Raw genomic sequence first — 16013 nt, 5'->3', positions numbered from 1 at the left:
ATTATAGACTGAGGTCACGCCCCCTTGGCGGGCTCTGACGTGTATGACGCAGAGTTATCTCATTGGTTGCACGTCAGAGGCGCCTGCGCCATTGGATGTGCAGTTGCCGCAGCGCAGCCTATGAGCGAGCCAGACGCTCATGTTCTAGCTGTGCAGCTGCAAATGCGCTTTACATAAAGGCTTCAGTAAATCGAGGAAAAGGAGTTTCCCCCACTGCGTATAGCTACGCAATACTCGTTCCCTAACTCAGGGAACTGAGGTTACGTGAGTAACCGAGTAGTTCTTTGAGATCACTATAACTATGTATATAAACTTAATAAAATGGGTATAACACTGTTCATTCATTTATTCATTAGCTAGTTATTTGAGATCACTGGGTTGAAGCAAAATGTGTAATTTTTCCTGGGTGGTTTACATTATAACTATGTATATAAACTTAATAAAATGGGTATAACACTGTTCATTCATTTATTCATTAGCTAGTTATTTATTTATTAATTAATTATGTATTTATTCATTAGCTAGTTATTTGAGATCACTGGGTTGAAGCAAAATGTTTAAATTTTTCCTGGGGTGGTTTACATTATAACTATGTATATAAACTTAATAAAATGGGTATAACACTGTTCATTCATGTATTCATTAGCTAGATATTTGAGATCACTGGGTTGAAAAAACAAGATGTTTACATTTGTCCTGGGGGACTTACATTAATTACTGCTATGGGCGGTAAAAAAGCGTTTAGCAAAAGCTGTTTCTAGCGCCCGTCAAAGTGCAGTTTCTTCTGCTTAAGCTGCTAGCTTTAACTTTGTTTATGGACACCCTACCTCATCGTGCAGGGTGTCTTATAGTAGTTAGATTTCATTATGACACAATTTACTTCAGATTTGACTCTTTGGTTGACTTTAACGTCCTTATATCGCTGATCTGCAAAATATTGTTCATTACGAAAAATGGCGCGTTCAGTCACCTCAGGTCGTTTCCAAGACCTCGTGAACATAGTTTTTAAACCGCTGTTTAAAATGGGGTTTTATTAACCTTATAACACACATTTTAGGTTAAAAATGTTCAACACCAATAACCATTACGTTTAACTTCAATACTATAGACCACATGACCAAAACTTCATTCATTTCATTCGCTGACTCTCTTCCCTCCTTCACCGGAGTCTACGCGAGATCCCCGCCCTCCGCCATTTTTAAACGTCACTCGGGTGTCCTTGTACTTACCGCTGAAATGTCGTCTTCAAAGGGCGTGGACTTCGACAATGAGTGAAGAAGATCAAATATGAAAAAACACAGTTTCCAAAGGTATATATAACTTTATTTGACCTGGAAGTGATTCATTGTACATTTGATTCAAAAGGTCACTGTACGGATTCATGTTACGGAAGCGCCGCTGTACGGATTGTGATGCGGAACTGCTAACGCTTTAACCAGCTCACCCACAGTAACAGCTCATATTAGCCAGCTAAACTTTTACTACCCTGTTAGAAAAAATATATAGTTGCATAGTTTCATGTGGTTCTTCTCCCTCGCTGTATTATGGGTTTGCTATGTGGGGAGAAATGTGCTGGTTACGTTCGTGAGACAATCAACTAATTACTATTATTATATTACGTATTAAGACCCTTGATCCTCACCTGACTATGGCTTTCTAAACTTTATCCATGATGTGGTTTATAATGGACTGTGGTACAGAAACTTGGTTTACTCTGGCTATTCTCTGCCGTCTCAGACGACGATGTTTGTCCCGTTTTCACCACCGTAGCTTCTTCGAAAGGGAGGGGTGAGCAGTGGGCTGAGCCCTTAGTGCAAACTCGCAACTGAACCGCTAGATGTCGCTCAAAGTCACACACTGCACCTTTAAAGGGATAGTTCACACAAAAATGAAATTTCTGTCATTAATTACTCACCGCCACACCGTTACAAACCTGTAAGACCTTCATTCATCTTCGAAACACAAATGAAGATAATTTTGATGAAATCCCCCTTTAGACAGCAACGTTATTAGCCCAGAAAGGAAGTAAAGTCATTGTTAAAATAGTCATGTGACTACAGTGGTTCAACCTTAATGTTGCGAAGCGACGAGAATACTCGAAAAATACACCAAAACAAAAATAACAACTTTATTAAACTATTTCTTCTCTTCCGTGTCAGTCTCTGATGCTGTTTTTACTGTTAAGTGTTATCAAATTTCAATATCCCTCACAAAACAAACAAAAATGTAACTTAGTTTTCAGACTTGAAATAGTCCACATACTGACCACTTTTATAATACTTGGTGTTTTTGTTTCCTTTTTGAAGCTTTAAAGCTTTTAATTTTTGTTGGGAGGGAATCCAGAAGATATGTGTGACTATAACTATCTTTCAGATAAACCAATGGGAAACATTTTTATTATTCAGGCAAATATTTCCATTACCACAGTGGCAGTTAGAAAATCCATGCGAAAGGTCAAACACATTCTTATCATCATAGTCATATTTCAGTTTTCTGAATAGCACAACCGTGCAAAGGCCACCAACTGTAATATTTAGAATTGAAAAGAGCAAAGTGAGTCTTTGTTCATTTCCTCAGTGCCATTTGTGAGAGTAACCTCTGGGGTTACTGAGAGAAAACAGTCGAACATGTGTGTCTGTCATGCTTCAGTCAGGGCTGACATTTCCCATCGCTGTAAAACATCAGATATGCCGTGTGTCAAATGTTATTTGGTTGATGCACGGAACAGCATTTTAATGGCATAAACACCAAATCGAACTCCACGGGAAATGCTCTGCACAACATTTTATTCAGATTTCATGTGTTTGCAACCTATCACAAAAGCACGTCTACTGACTAAAACTACACAGCAACAATATACTCTTGTGTGTCTTGGGCTGAGATCGGCTAACACGTCAGAAATGTAGTGCTTTATCTTTAAGGCAAGTTTTTAAACAAATCTCAAATAACTGTAACCCAAAATAATAACAGGAAAGATGCCGTCACATACAGTACAGTACGTCTGATTTCCATATAATGCACTCAGTCATGTACATTAAAGAAACAAGCAAGAAAGACGGTAAATGGGTCATTATTATCAGTCATTTTTGCTCATGCCTAACTCATTCCATCTTGCTTATTGTAAAGTAAAACACTATCAGACTTGCTGTATATATTCTATATAAAGTCGACTAGTTTAATTATTAGAGAAGAGTTGAATAAAAACACTAATTTGTGTGTGTGTGGGGGGGAGACATAGCATAAACATAACAAAAATATAATACCACATGAGAACACAATCAAAGTTTTCATTTTTGAGGTATATGTAGGCCAGGAAAGATTTAAATCATTAAATATTTTTGACATTAAAATGTCTATTCTCCATGAAATACAAAAGAAAAAGCCTTCTGGTCCTCAGTGCAGATAAGGCACTAAGAATGTATTTTTCATGTCTGTTGTTGTTTACTAGTTTGAAGATCTGATACCCGACTTTGACCTTAATGTTACAACATTTACTCGTGATTCTTTAAAGGGACAGTTCACCCAAAAACACATTTCTGTCATCATTTACTCACCCACCGTATGGAAAAGAGCAGGGTGAATAATCTTCATAGGAGAAAGCAAGTCATATGGGTCTGGTGAGTAAATGATGACAGAATTTCAGTTTTGAGGTGAATCGTTTCTTTAAGGAAAATGTACAATACTGATCATGACAACTCATTTAAATGTCTTTTTAAAGGCTTAAATAATATGTGACCCTGGATGACAAAACCAGTCTTAGGGGTCATTTTTTTTAAATTGAGATTTATACATCACATGAAAGCTGAATAAATAAGCTTTCCATTGATGTATGGTTTGTTCGGATAGGACAATTTTTGGCCGATATACAACTATTTGAAAATCTGGAATCTGAGGGTGCAAAAAAATCGAAACATTGAGAAAATCGCCTTTAAAGTTGTCCATTTATGTTCGCGATTATGCTGCATTCACTCACAAAAATAAATGTTTTATACATTTACAGTAGGACATTTACAAAATATCTTCATGGAACATGATCTTTACTTAATATCCTAATGATTTTTGGCATAAAAGAAAAATGGATAATTTTGACCCATACAATGTATTGTTGTCTATTCCCACAAATATACCGTGCGACTTGAGACTGGTTTTGTGATCCAGGGTCACATATGTTCAGATGTGATCTGAGATGAACAAAAAGGTAACACAGATGCCTGTGCAGAACTCTACAAACACACACACACACACACACACACACACACACACACACACACACACACACACACACACACACACACACTCTCTATCTCTCTCTCTCTCACACACACACACACACACAGACTCTCTCTCTCTCACACACATGCACACACACTCGCTCGCTCACTCCCCCCCACACACACACACACCCACACACACACACACACACACACACCAGAAGCACTGCAACCAGTGTTCAAAATTAACTTGCCACACCTAACAATGGCATGTGAATTGAGATAATTTATGCCATTAATTACTTGTGTTCACTGTGTTACTCATATGTGAATCATATTTGAGCCATATTCTGAAAGATTGCACTTGTCAGAGAAATATCCGATATACAATTTTCTCCTCCTATTATTATATATTTTTTAATTTAGGTGACGCAAAGGAATATTCCAGATTTAGTGCAAGTTTGCACATCTTGGTTTTGCCGAGTTAGACACGTTCCTGGTTCAACATATTTTGTTGATCGTGGAAAAACATTACAGTCTGAAAATGTAGTCCTAACCCTATCCCAGCACTAAACTCATAAGTTATCCCAAAAACAGAGGGAACTGGTGAATAACACTGATGTGTGGAAGCTCCTAACCCTGGTTTTAAGCCTAAACTTGACAAAAACTGTAAACTTGTCCGTCAAATCTGACTGTTTGATTGGAATATTGATCCAGGAACAGGTTCTGTGTTCAAGTTTACAGCATTTGTGGCATAATGTTGATTACCACAAAAATTCATTTCTACTCGTCCCTCCTTTTTCTTCACAAAAAACACCAATCTGGGTTACAGTGAGACTCATAATGGATGTGAAAGGGGCCAATCTGTAAACCTTAAAACAATCACATACGTAAACGTAAAACCTGTAACCATACGATCAGCTTCATAGCTCTAATATCAGAATAGTAATGTAAGTGCTTTTATAAAATTATAAGCTTCATATTTCTGCTTTAAATCCTCTAAAAACGGGCCCTATTGACCCCCTTGTAAGTGCTTCACTGTAACCGTTATATATATCAATAATTTAAGAAAATAATCATAATTATTTTTTTGTGATAATTAACATTATGCCACAAAAAAGTGGTCCACAAAGCTTAAAGGGATAGTTCACACAAAATGACAATTCTGTTATCATTTTCTCACCAAACCTGTATGACAAAAAAAATACATTTTGAGAAATGACTAAGGTTTTTTGTTTTTTTTGTCCGTACAATTGAAGAAATTGGTTGCTATCATTCTTCAAAAAAACAAAAATAACAGGCAGATGCTCTTACAACTGTAGAAAAGTGTAACACACACCGCAAACCGACTTTATTTTTCTGCCAGCTTCAAGGCTTTTATCAGACATCCATTCCAACATTCTTCAAAAAATATCTTCTTTTGTTCCGCAGAAGAAAGAATGTTATGGAGGTTTGGAAGGACACGAGGCCGAGTAAATGATGAGAGAATTGACTTTTTTGGGTATTCATCCCTTTCATTTGTAGTGAATATTCCTTTATTGTGAGCAACATTCCAAAAAACATTTTCCTTAAAGAAATAGTTCACTTGAAAATGAAACTTTTTTCATCATATACTCACCTTCAAGTTGTTTCAAACCTGTATGAATTTCTTTCTTCTGTTGAACACAAAAGAAGATATTTTGAGGAACGTCGGTAATCAGACAGTTATGGCACCCGTTGACTTCCAGAGCATTTTTTTCCAACTATGGAAGTCAATTGGTTCATCAACTGTCTGGTTAAAACACATTCTTCAAAATATCTTCTTTTGTGTTCAACAGAAGAAAGAAATTCATACAGGTTTGAAACAACTTGAGGGTGAGTAAATAAAGACAAAAGTTTGATTTTTAAGTGAACTATTCCTTTAATAAACACTTGATGGTAAATTGCCCACTGAGGTAAAAGTCATAAGAAGACACTTGAAGATTTAAAGTCCTACTATCAATCCTACTTCTCCACCTACTCCATGTTTTAAACTGCAGTTCCTTATAAAGTTACCGGCAACTGCGGCATTTCATTTACTTGCCAAAAACATTTGTGTCTTTGCAAGTGTTAATTCTGGACTTTGACTCGCAGCAATCTGTCAATCCACTGATAGACAGGGCCAAATAAAACATTCGAAAGGCTGCAAAAGGCATTCAAGAAAAGTCAATCCTATAATAGCGTTTTGGCCTGAAACACCGCAACAATTCAACACTGCAATAAGTAACATTTAACAGCACAATTAGTGTTTTGGAGTATTTCTGACTGCATTGTCCAAAAGATACAGACAAACAACCGAGCAAACACATGACACAGACATACGTTTCACAACGGCACGTGGTCAGAGAGCTGAGCTCAGGTTCATGACAGTCTCTGCTCGTGTCAGGATTCACTGGATGAAGGGCATTCGCTCCTTGTTGTCAGTGTCTCCCTCTTGTTCCTCTTCCTCCTCTCCTGCCTCACTGGTCTCTGTGCTATCATTGGCCATCTGAAAGAGAAATGGGAAATCATTGTGTATTCACACAGTCAGAGGTCACTCGTCATGCGTCGGGTCAGAGGTCATGCGTCGGGTCAGAGGTCATGCGTCGGGTCAGAGGTCACTCGTCATGCGTCGGGTCAGAGGTCACTCGTCATGCGTCGGGTCAGAGGTCACTCGTCATGCGTCGCGTCAGAGGTCACTCGTCATGCGTCGGGTCAGAGGTCATGTGTCGCTTCAGAGGTCACTCGTCATGTGTCGGGTCAGAGGTCACTCATCATGCGTCAGGTCAGAGGTCACTTGTCATGCGTCGGGTCAGAGGTCACTCGTCATGCGTCGGGTCAGAGGTCACTCGTCATGCGTCGGGTCAGAGGTCATGCATCGCGTCATAGGTCACTCGTCATGCGTCGCGTCAGAGGTCACTCATCATGCGTCGTGTCAGGTCACTCGTCATGCGTCGGGTCAGAGGTCACTCATCATGCGTCGGGTCAGAGGTCATGCGTCGCATCAGATGTCACTAGGCATGTGTCGGGTCAGAGGTCACTCTTCATGCGTCGGGTCAGAGGTCACTCGTCATGGGTCGGTTCAGAGGTCACTCGTCATGCGTCGGGTCAGAGGTCACTCGTCATACGTCGGGTCAGAGGTCACTCATCATGCGTCGTGTCAGAGGTCACTCGTCATGCGTCGGGTCAGAGGTCACTCATCATGCGTCGGGTCAGAGGTCACTTGTCATGCGTCGGGTCAGAGGTCATGTGTCGCATCAGATTTCACTAGGCATGTGTCGGGTCAGCGGTCACTTCATGCGTCGGGTCAGAGGTCACTCGTCATGGGTCGGGTCAGAGGTCACTTGTCATGGGTCGGGTCAGAGGTCACTCGTCATGCGTCGGGTCAGAGGTCACTCCTCCGCCGGAACTAGACTCTCTTATGGCCATTACCAGAAGCCAGTGATTATAGTTTATAAAGTTAAAATATGGAATTTTTTTTTACAAAAACGCAACGCTTTGCTTCAGAAGGCCTTTATTAACTGGAGCCGTATTGATTACTTTTATGATGGATGGATGTGCTTTTTTTTGGCTTCAAAATTTCTATTCACTCTTGGAAGAGCCAGGATTTTTTTTTTTTATATAACTCTGATTGTGTTTGGATGAAGAAAGAAAGTATACACCTAGGATGACTTGAGGGCGGGGAAAATTGTGGGATAATTTTCATTCATGGGTTAACTAACCCTTTAAGAGTCCTGAGCTATGAGCAACAGTTTAGACATTATCAGTTGTTTCTTCTTCTAAAACCTTCCATTTTTAAGGAGAAACATCTAAGATGCAGCCGATCAAGAAATCAACACACACACAATAAAATCGTCTTCTTGGAGGGGACAGAAATTAAAAACAAAATTTTCATATGTTCCTCTTCAGTTTCTCCCCGGTTTAAATAAAGACACTAAAGGTAGATTTCATGAGAGCATGCTGTTGTACGCCACTATTTCCACTATTTATGACTCTCCTCTGAGAACAGCGTCATAAGGCACAGTCTCCATGGAAACTGCTGAGGTGATGTCACCTGACTCGAGGATCAGTGTCACAATATCATTTTTTGTTCCTTCTAAACAGGTGCATTATTCAAACCCGCCTTTGTGCTTTATAAAAAGAACATTTATTTTCTCTCTCACAGCCTTGGAGAGTGTGTACACTGAATAAAAAAAAATATATGTTGGAAAACTGAACAATGCAAGACATTATGAAAAATGAATAGGCAGCACCAATAGCTGACATGCTAATTATAATGTTTTGCACATAATGTTTTGCTTGCCTTAGAACACTAGTCTAAATTCAAAGGCAGGTTTTCAGATGACTCACTCACCAAAGGCGTAGGAGACTTTTCCACATCCAAAATGAGCTTCCCTATGTTTCCTCTGTCATGGATTCTCTGCATGGCTTCCTTCACCTACAGGTTCACACAACAAATCACATAGAAAAACAAAACATAAAGTCAAACAAATGTGCTTTTGCTCATATGAAGTGATGCTTAAGCTCCATATTGACTCGTGTAACTGTCAAGTGTGTAACACCACAGACAAGACTAAAGAGGGCAGCAGAGTCACAATCAGCAATCAAACTAATGTAATCTACTAGATAGATAGATAGATAGATAGATAGATAGATAGATAGATAGATAGATAGATAGATAGATAGATAGATAGATAGATAAGTTAGAAAGAAAGACATTTTGATCATATTCCACCAAAAGCTAAATAATGAATCTGTAGATTTGCATTTGTTTAAAGGCCCGTTTACACCAATGATGATAACTCTGAATGTAAAAGAATAGCAGAGTCCACAACAGAACTACTACGATAACGGCACAGAGAAACTACCTGTATATCATTGGAATGAATCACTTTCAAAATTTATTTTTCCAGCTTATGAACAATAAAAACACTGACAGCCAATCAGAATCCATCAGACTTCAAAGAGCTCGAGCATTTAAAGCGGCAGACGACAAAACTGCAGTGTGCGCTTAAAGTAAACATATTTTTATAGTAAAATGTCAAGATGGAGATGTAGCTTCTAACAGCAGGAAAATGAGCTACACGAACACAGCCGGTGCCCTTTCAAACAAAGGTACAATTAGCTAGGCTTGTCTAAAACTTGTATGGTACCTTTAATAAGATTTGAGGATGAAAAGGTTATTTTTACTGGTCAGACATTGTTAAAATTAAATACAAGAAAATGAAATTTAATAAAGATTGGTATTCACAAGACATTGTGGGGACCAGTGCAAAACCAGACAGAATTTGTAGGCCGAAACGCGGAAGTGAGTTCCCTCCGGTTCCCTCGCTCTAAAGTCTATGGGTTTTTTTAATTTGTTTTTGCTAAATCGCCTGAAATAAGGTCTGTGGTTATCAAAGCCTCTAAATATTTTCACATTTTGATCTATGACATAAAACACACCAGTTATAACCTGCTTGTGGTTTTTTAAACTTTATATAGGCTTCAAAATGTATACATTTTGGATTCACTTGTAAAGATTATCTTGATAGACAAAACGTGTAAGGGTCACAACCCTTTGTTGAACACAGATCTTATTTTTTGCGATTTTCCAAAAGTCTATGGGGAAAATGCATAGCTTTTCGATCGAGGGAACCCATGCGCCGCTAACTTCCGAGTTGTCCTACAAAGTGACGTCATAACTTCGGCACTCTATGCATGTTGCATCTATGGTAGCTGTTATGTACCAAAAAGCTATGACAAACAATGCAAGAACAATCATATGCTCTATTAAAATATAGATTTTTATGGAATTTCTAGGTTAAAAAAAGTAAACTTCCAAACCTTGTTTTTAGCACCTACTCTACATTACTCAATAGCTGCTATTCATCATCGAAGAGCCTGTTTAACTTTTAACTATAAATGTTCTACCGTCTATATAATAAAGTACACAACCAAGCAATGAAAAAAAACATGTAGACTAATTAAGACTGTAATGTGAATTAGGCTACCTGTCGAGGAGAAAGCAGGCAACAGCGTCTCTTTTGAAAACGTTCTCCTGCATTAACGACTCTTGTTTTTTGTAATCTCCGGTCCCGTTTCCTTTTACGTTCAATTTTGGACTTTTTTGGCGACGAGGATTTCTTCTCCTGAGGCTCAGCATATGTATGGTCCGCCATTAAAAATAACAGTGCAATGCAGCCTTTGTTGCCGGGGCAGTGACAAGCGCCTCTCATGCTCAGCTCCTCCGTTTCTGCTGCTTTCAGTTACGTGACGCTGGCACTGAACGAAAACGAAAAACTTTTTGACCCTCTGTTACGTGGATCTATATATATATATTGAACTACTGAGTGTATTAATTTTGTTATTTAAGTTCGTAGGTGGAGTTAGGGGTTTTCCCCTGATTTACGGAATGAGTGAGGTCATGGGAATTCCTGCACTTAAGCCGGCCTGGTGTTGAGGGCGCGGTCTCTCTCCGCTTCTCTTGCTCCTCATTCTTCGCCGCCGTTCCTGATTGTTGTCAGCTGGGGTGGTTCGCCTGATGGCGAGAACGCTCATCGTCTCGTGTCGCACCTCCATGCTGAAGTCTTCGATGATAGTGAACTGAGTTTTTTTTTTATTATTTAAAGCCAGGTAGAGGTTATTTCCTTAGTTCACTTTTGTTATTTATTTAGATTATAGCGTAGCGAAGCAGTGGCCCGGAAGACTCACCTGTTTGTTGTTTCTGTCGGGAGTTAGGTAAGATCTTTCCTGCTACGATAGGCTTAGTTAAGGGATTATGTTTCTTTCTGTTGCCCTACCTGTGTTGTTTATTTGTTTGTTGTTTATTATGGGGTGCTCTGTCCTTTGTCTGTTGTGGACTGGATTAAAAATTATGGCGTGATTAACGTCTGAATACCACTCAATCGTCTGTGATTATTAAATATGTTCGGTCCTTGTCTTATATGTGATTTAACGAGCCAAGCTAGATAAAGGGCCGTAACACCCTCTCTCTGCTATTAGTTTTTCAAAATGGCGGAACGATATGGAAGCGTCCGTGGACCTACCAGTCACGTATATATAAAGATAATAAATTCTTCGTTTACGAGGATAAGTCAGATAATTGGCAGAGGTATTTGTACACCATTGAGGACATATTTATGAATAAAAATATTTATTTTTGATGTAATAAAATACCTAAAAAACTACACACAGTCCCTTTAACTAGGAGAATGTGTCAACAGTAGGAGTAAAATTAATTTACATTGGATTAAAATAAAGCATAAAAACAATGAGGACTTTGCCTCCTCATTTCAGAACACAACTGCACGGCACCGACCTGACAGTATTGTGCAATATGACCACACAGTCTTGTCAAGGGCTACTTATACGTTGTTGCCGAAGGTAAAAAAAAAAATTGGCGCTCCAACACCCCCAAAACACCCCTCGGAGTCCCAGATCTATAAATTTAGTAGAGAATTCGGCCGTCCTAAGAAGAAAAACGCATTGGGCTACTTTTGACAGGCCATTGTGCTACTTTTGTTGCACAGACCTTGCAACCCTGAATATGAATATGAACCTGTGCCCACAGGTTATGTGGGGGATGCATGATACAGTATGTCCACATCTTGTAAAGTGACTGTTAACTGGATGAATCAGTAAATGAATAAACATGACAGCTGCTAGTCAGGGCCTTAACAGTCCCTAGCATCAGCTTTCTAAAGTCAAAATGACAAAAAAAACAAAAAAACAAAACAAAGGAAGAATAAATATTAGTTTCAAACCACTGGATTGTACTATAATAATTCAAAATGTCATGGGTATAAACAGTTAACTGCCTTATAAAAAATGTTTTTCATCCACAGTCTCCGACAGCAACCTAGAGTCTTGCTCAAAGGCAAACGTCTGTAATCCTGGAGAGACGGTGAGATTCTTCTCACCACAAATCCTTGTTATAAACCAAAAGTGTCTTTAGTTTGTTACAGCCAACCTTTTCATATATTTTTGTAAACAAATGATTGCTAGGGTTTCATGCACTCAAAAAAAATGATATGTTGGCTTTAATTATTTTTTGGTCAACAGTTTGCATATAACTGGGTCACGTTAAACAAAGATAATTTGTTCATGTAATTTCACCAACATGGAATTAAATCATTTTAAGTGACCCAATTTAAGTAGTCTCAAAGAGAATTTTTAAAGGCTTCCTGACATGATTAGGGTATTTTATATATTCATTCATCCATTAATATTTCATTTATTTTAGTGACACATAATTAAATTGATAGACTATAGCTAGCTATTTGCTAGCCGTAGCACATATTAGCAACTTCAATGCTAAGTATCAAATCAGTCCACAGTGAAACAAAAAGCTCCACTCTTTTCCACAATGGTAACTCACTGTAATTTAAATGGATCTAATAATTCCAATGTAATTGAACATTAAACACAATTACACACTATCAAGTCTTCCCCTTTTCTCAAAAAAACATAAAATAACACTTAATTGTAACATTTATTCTCTCTTAATTCAACCATATGCAAAGCATGCTGGGAACTAACAAGCACCGCCCAGTTTCAGTTAATGCAACACAAATCAATCTTGTAATCCAACACAAACGGATTAAGTAAACTTAAATTTGACATATATTTAAGCAGATTGAACACAATCAAATTAAGTTAGGGCAAAATGGCAGTTGGCGTCGCACTATACTGCCACCCTCTGGATGTAAGAATTTTTTACTTAACATAAATGGTTTGTGTTTAGCCAACAAGTTAGGATTTTGTACTGTTAAGTTGAGACATAATTACGTGGACCTTAATAGAAAAAAACATTTCAAGTCAAAAAACACAATTGACCTTTGGCTAAGCCACGCCCCCTCCACTCACTCGGACAAACAGTCAACATTCGGTGACAGGCGCTATGGCAGCTGTCACAGCAGGAGACATTTCACAGGAGACAATTGATGATTTTTGGAGACAGAAAGATTATATAGATATTTGGTACAAAGTTAACTTAAAGCTTAACTCGTTTGGTACAAGTCTAAAATATTGTGCTTTAATATGTAATTAATGGTTCATGATCAAATTAAATATATACAGGTCTAAGTTGCATACGTTTCCAGGACAAGCCTTTTTACCATCTTTACCAAGAGTGCCTCTCCATTAGTTTGGTGCAACAGTATTTACATGAATCATTCAGCACAACATTGCTGTTATCTCGGTTATTTACAGATACGTTAATGAAGCTAACGTTAAGTGACATGATGTACAACGCAGCTAGAAGCTAACGTAAACGTTTTCTAATGTTAGGCTAACGTTACGTTAGAGATGTAAAAGATAACGTTCAAATAAGTTGTTGACTTATCTTAGAACAGATGTTTAATTTATCCACGTTTAGTAGTTGTTGTGGTCTACCGCATAACTTAATCCAGACACTTATCTCGGTTGAGATGTGGCTTGGGAAAGGGTAAAAAATACACACACCGTCGCCCAGCCTCTCGGGATACCTAGTGTCGGAGTTGCATGTACTCCATGCACACCGTTTGAACATTTTAAACTTAAAAGGACAAGAAAAAACATATAAAAACGAATGAAACCTGACTAACTGCAATGCATTTCAATGGACGAGGAAGCAGAGAATGTCCGAGTGTATGGGATAGCTATGCGCACTGTGATTGGCTCATCGCGTTTGGGGGCGTGGCTTAGCCACTGCATATTATAAGTAAACTAAATATAAATATATTATGTAAAGTGCACAACCTTCCTCGTTTATTTTGATAAGCACTGATAAAAGCCGGAGTGCCACAAGTGTCAGTTCAAGGACCGTTAACATTAACAATGCAAGTTAACAGTCTCTGTAAGAGCATCATTAGTATTCATTGATGTCTTTATGCAGGTGATACCATCTTCAAAAGCACCGGCTTTATGCGGATAGTCTGGAAAAAAACATGCCTTCTGTCTCAAACACTCAATATCATTTCCATCACTGTATATTGTTCCAGCTGTCAGTTTGGCTATGCATGCTCATCAATCTTCACACTCACTTTACTTTACTGTTAATTCCTTACGAAAACATCTTAAGATTACAGATCTGAGTATTCCACTCATAGGGCACTGCCATCATACACTAATTTCACATATGATGATTTTAAACTGTGTATTATAGAATTGCTAATGGTACTTATTAAGACCTGCTATACTATTAAACTTCTGCATGTAACTCATCTCAAAAAACACCTAAGCTTTAAAGGCAAAGGACACAGGGATTTCATTATTTAATGTCACTGCTGTTTGAGTAATATGTCCAAGTACAGATATCATCCCTTCCGCCCTCTCTTCCCATTAAACGTCAAGGGTCATTTCTCCAGTCGTGCCCCTCTGATTCAGCTTCATTTCACCGGTATTGCAAATATGTGGAGGGCTTGATTGTGTCTGAATGAGTCACAGTGGTCATGCAGGATTGGAGGCAATAAAACGCATCAGTGGAAAGATCGCCTCAATATATCCCCAGAGGCACAGAACACAGTCACTGAGGAGTTTCGGCACAAATCGCATTTTCAAAGTCTCACAAATATTCATTTCAAAATCATTTCTTCACGTAGAAAACGTACAAAAACGTTCTTCACGTAGCCATGTCAGACTTCATAAAATTGTATTAGTTCTTCCAGCATTTAGGCCATAACCATGTCTTGAAAATGTGGGGGGCATTTTTTTGGTGGGGGGTGTAATGGTCTTCATATATAAGGGGATTAAATAATTAAACGATTTAAAGGAATTTAAGGGAATAAAGAAAAGGAAAGACTATTTGCAAATCATTTTCATTTTAAATATGCAGACATTCACTCTTAATCGTATACCTAATATGTTAAAAACTGGTCTGATAATGTTTCTGGTCACGTTTAGTAATGAAACACTCGAATGAATCATAATTATGGCCAACATTTTCAATTCCAAACAGAAAAAAGTTGAGTAGTTTGCATTACTGGATATTACTGTCCATAATATTTCATAATACAGTTGTCAAATGTTGAACTACTTACATCCTAGCTCACAGTGTTGGCTTCTGTGAACAGTAAAGCCCACCTTCTTTGATTTGATTGGCCATCTCAATCGTTTTGGCATTCGTCTAATTTTTCTCCCTTTTTTTCCATCACATATCAGCTTGGAGAGGCGTTACTGTTTCACACTGTCCAACAATACACAGAGGTACAAGTAGTCCAGTATCTCCCACTAATAAAGCATAAATAGCATCTAACAACTATTTACACTTAGTGCAAAGAAAATACAGCTTTTTGCACTTTGTGTAAATAGCATCTATCGCTATTTGTGTATCGCTATAAGCGTAAATGGCATTTAACGCTATTGCAAATAGCCTCTGCTATAATGTTATTCTAGAAAACTGAAGCTCCTCTTGTGAGAACAATTCTCCCCCAATCTGTACCCTGAACTTGTTCATTATTGCAGAGACAAAAGGTGACCTCAGATCAGTTTAGGTTGGCACTGGATCTCACCCTCAGGAATTCCCCTCCCGCACACTGAAGTCATGGGAGTCTGACCGCTGGCACTCAACACACTTCCTTCGCTCTCAAATAATACTCAAATAACACACCTGGTCAAGGGCTGCACTGGGACAGATGGACCACGTTGGTCAATTATTAAAAAAAACATCATTAAATTGAAATTCACTAGCATTCATTACAGTACTAAAATGAAATTCAAAGGCTTTTTAAGCAGTAAAACACTTCTGAGCTATATTAATATAAATGAGCAGTCGTTGGACAACACATGCTGTGACTAAGAAACAGCTCTGAACTCTTTCATTTTTCAAGCGTGAACCACAGAGCG

The 16013-nt window shown here is 38.4% G+C and overlaps 1 protein-coding gene across 1 annotated transcript in view; it reads right to left on the bottom strand.

Moving 5' to 3' along the window:
• Window positions 1–5528: 5528 nt before the first annotated feature.
• Window positions 5529–16013, bottom strand: part of vat1l (vesicle amine transport 1-like) — a 38388-nt gene continuing 27903 nt past the window's right edge. Inside the window, exons 9-10 of the mRNA XM_077201743.1 lie at window positions 8563–8646; window positions 5529–6717 (exon numbers count right to left, since the gene is read on the bottom strand). Of these exons, the coding sequence (XP_077057858.1) occupies window positions 6619–6717; window positions 8563–8646 (183 nt within the window). The 3' untranslated portion in view covers window positions 5529–6618. The remainder of the gene's footprint in view (window positions 6718–8562; window positions 8647–16013) is intronic.

This window comes from Siphateles boraxobius, unplaced genomic scaffold (assembly GCF_051911475.1).
Source record: "Siphateles boraxobius isolate OS27281-9 unplaced genomic scaffold, OSU_SipBor_1 48, whole genome shotgun sequence".
Taxonomy (NCBI): domain Eukaryota; kingdom Metazoa; phylum Chordata; class Actinopteri; order Cypriniformes; family Leuciscidae; genus Siphateles; species Siphateles boraxobius.
This window is presented reverse-complemented; position numbering and strand designations above follow the sequence as displayed.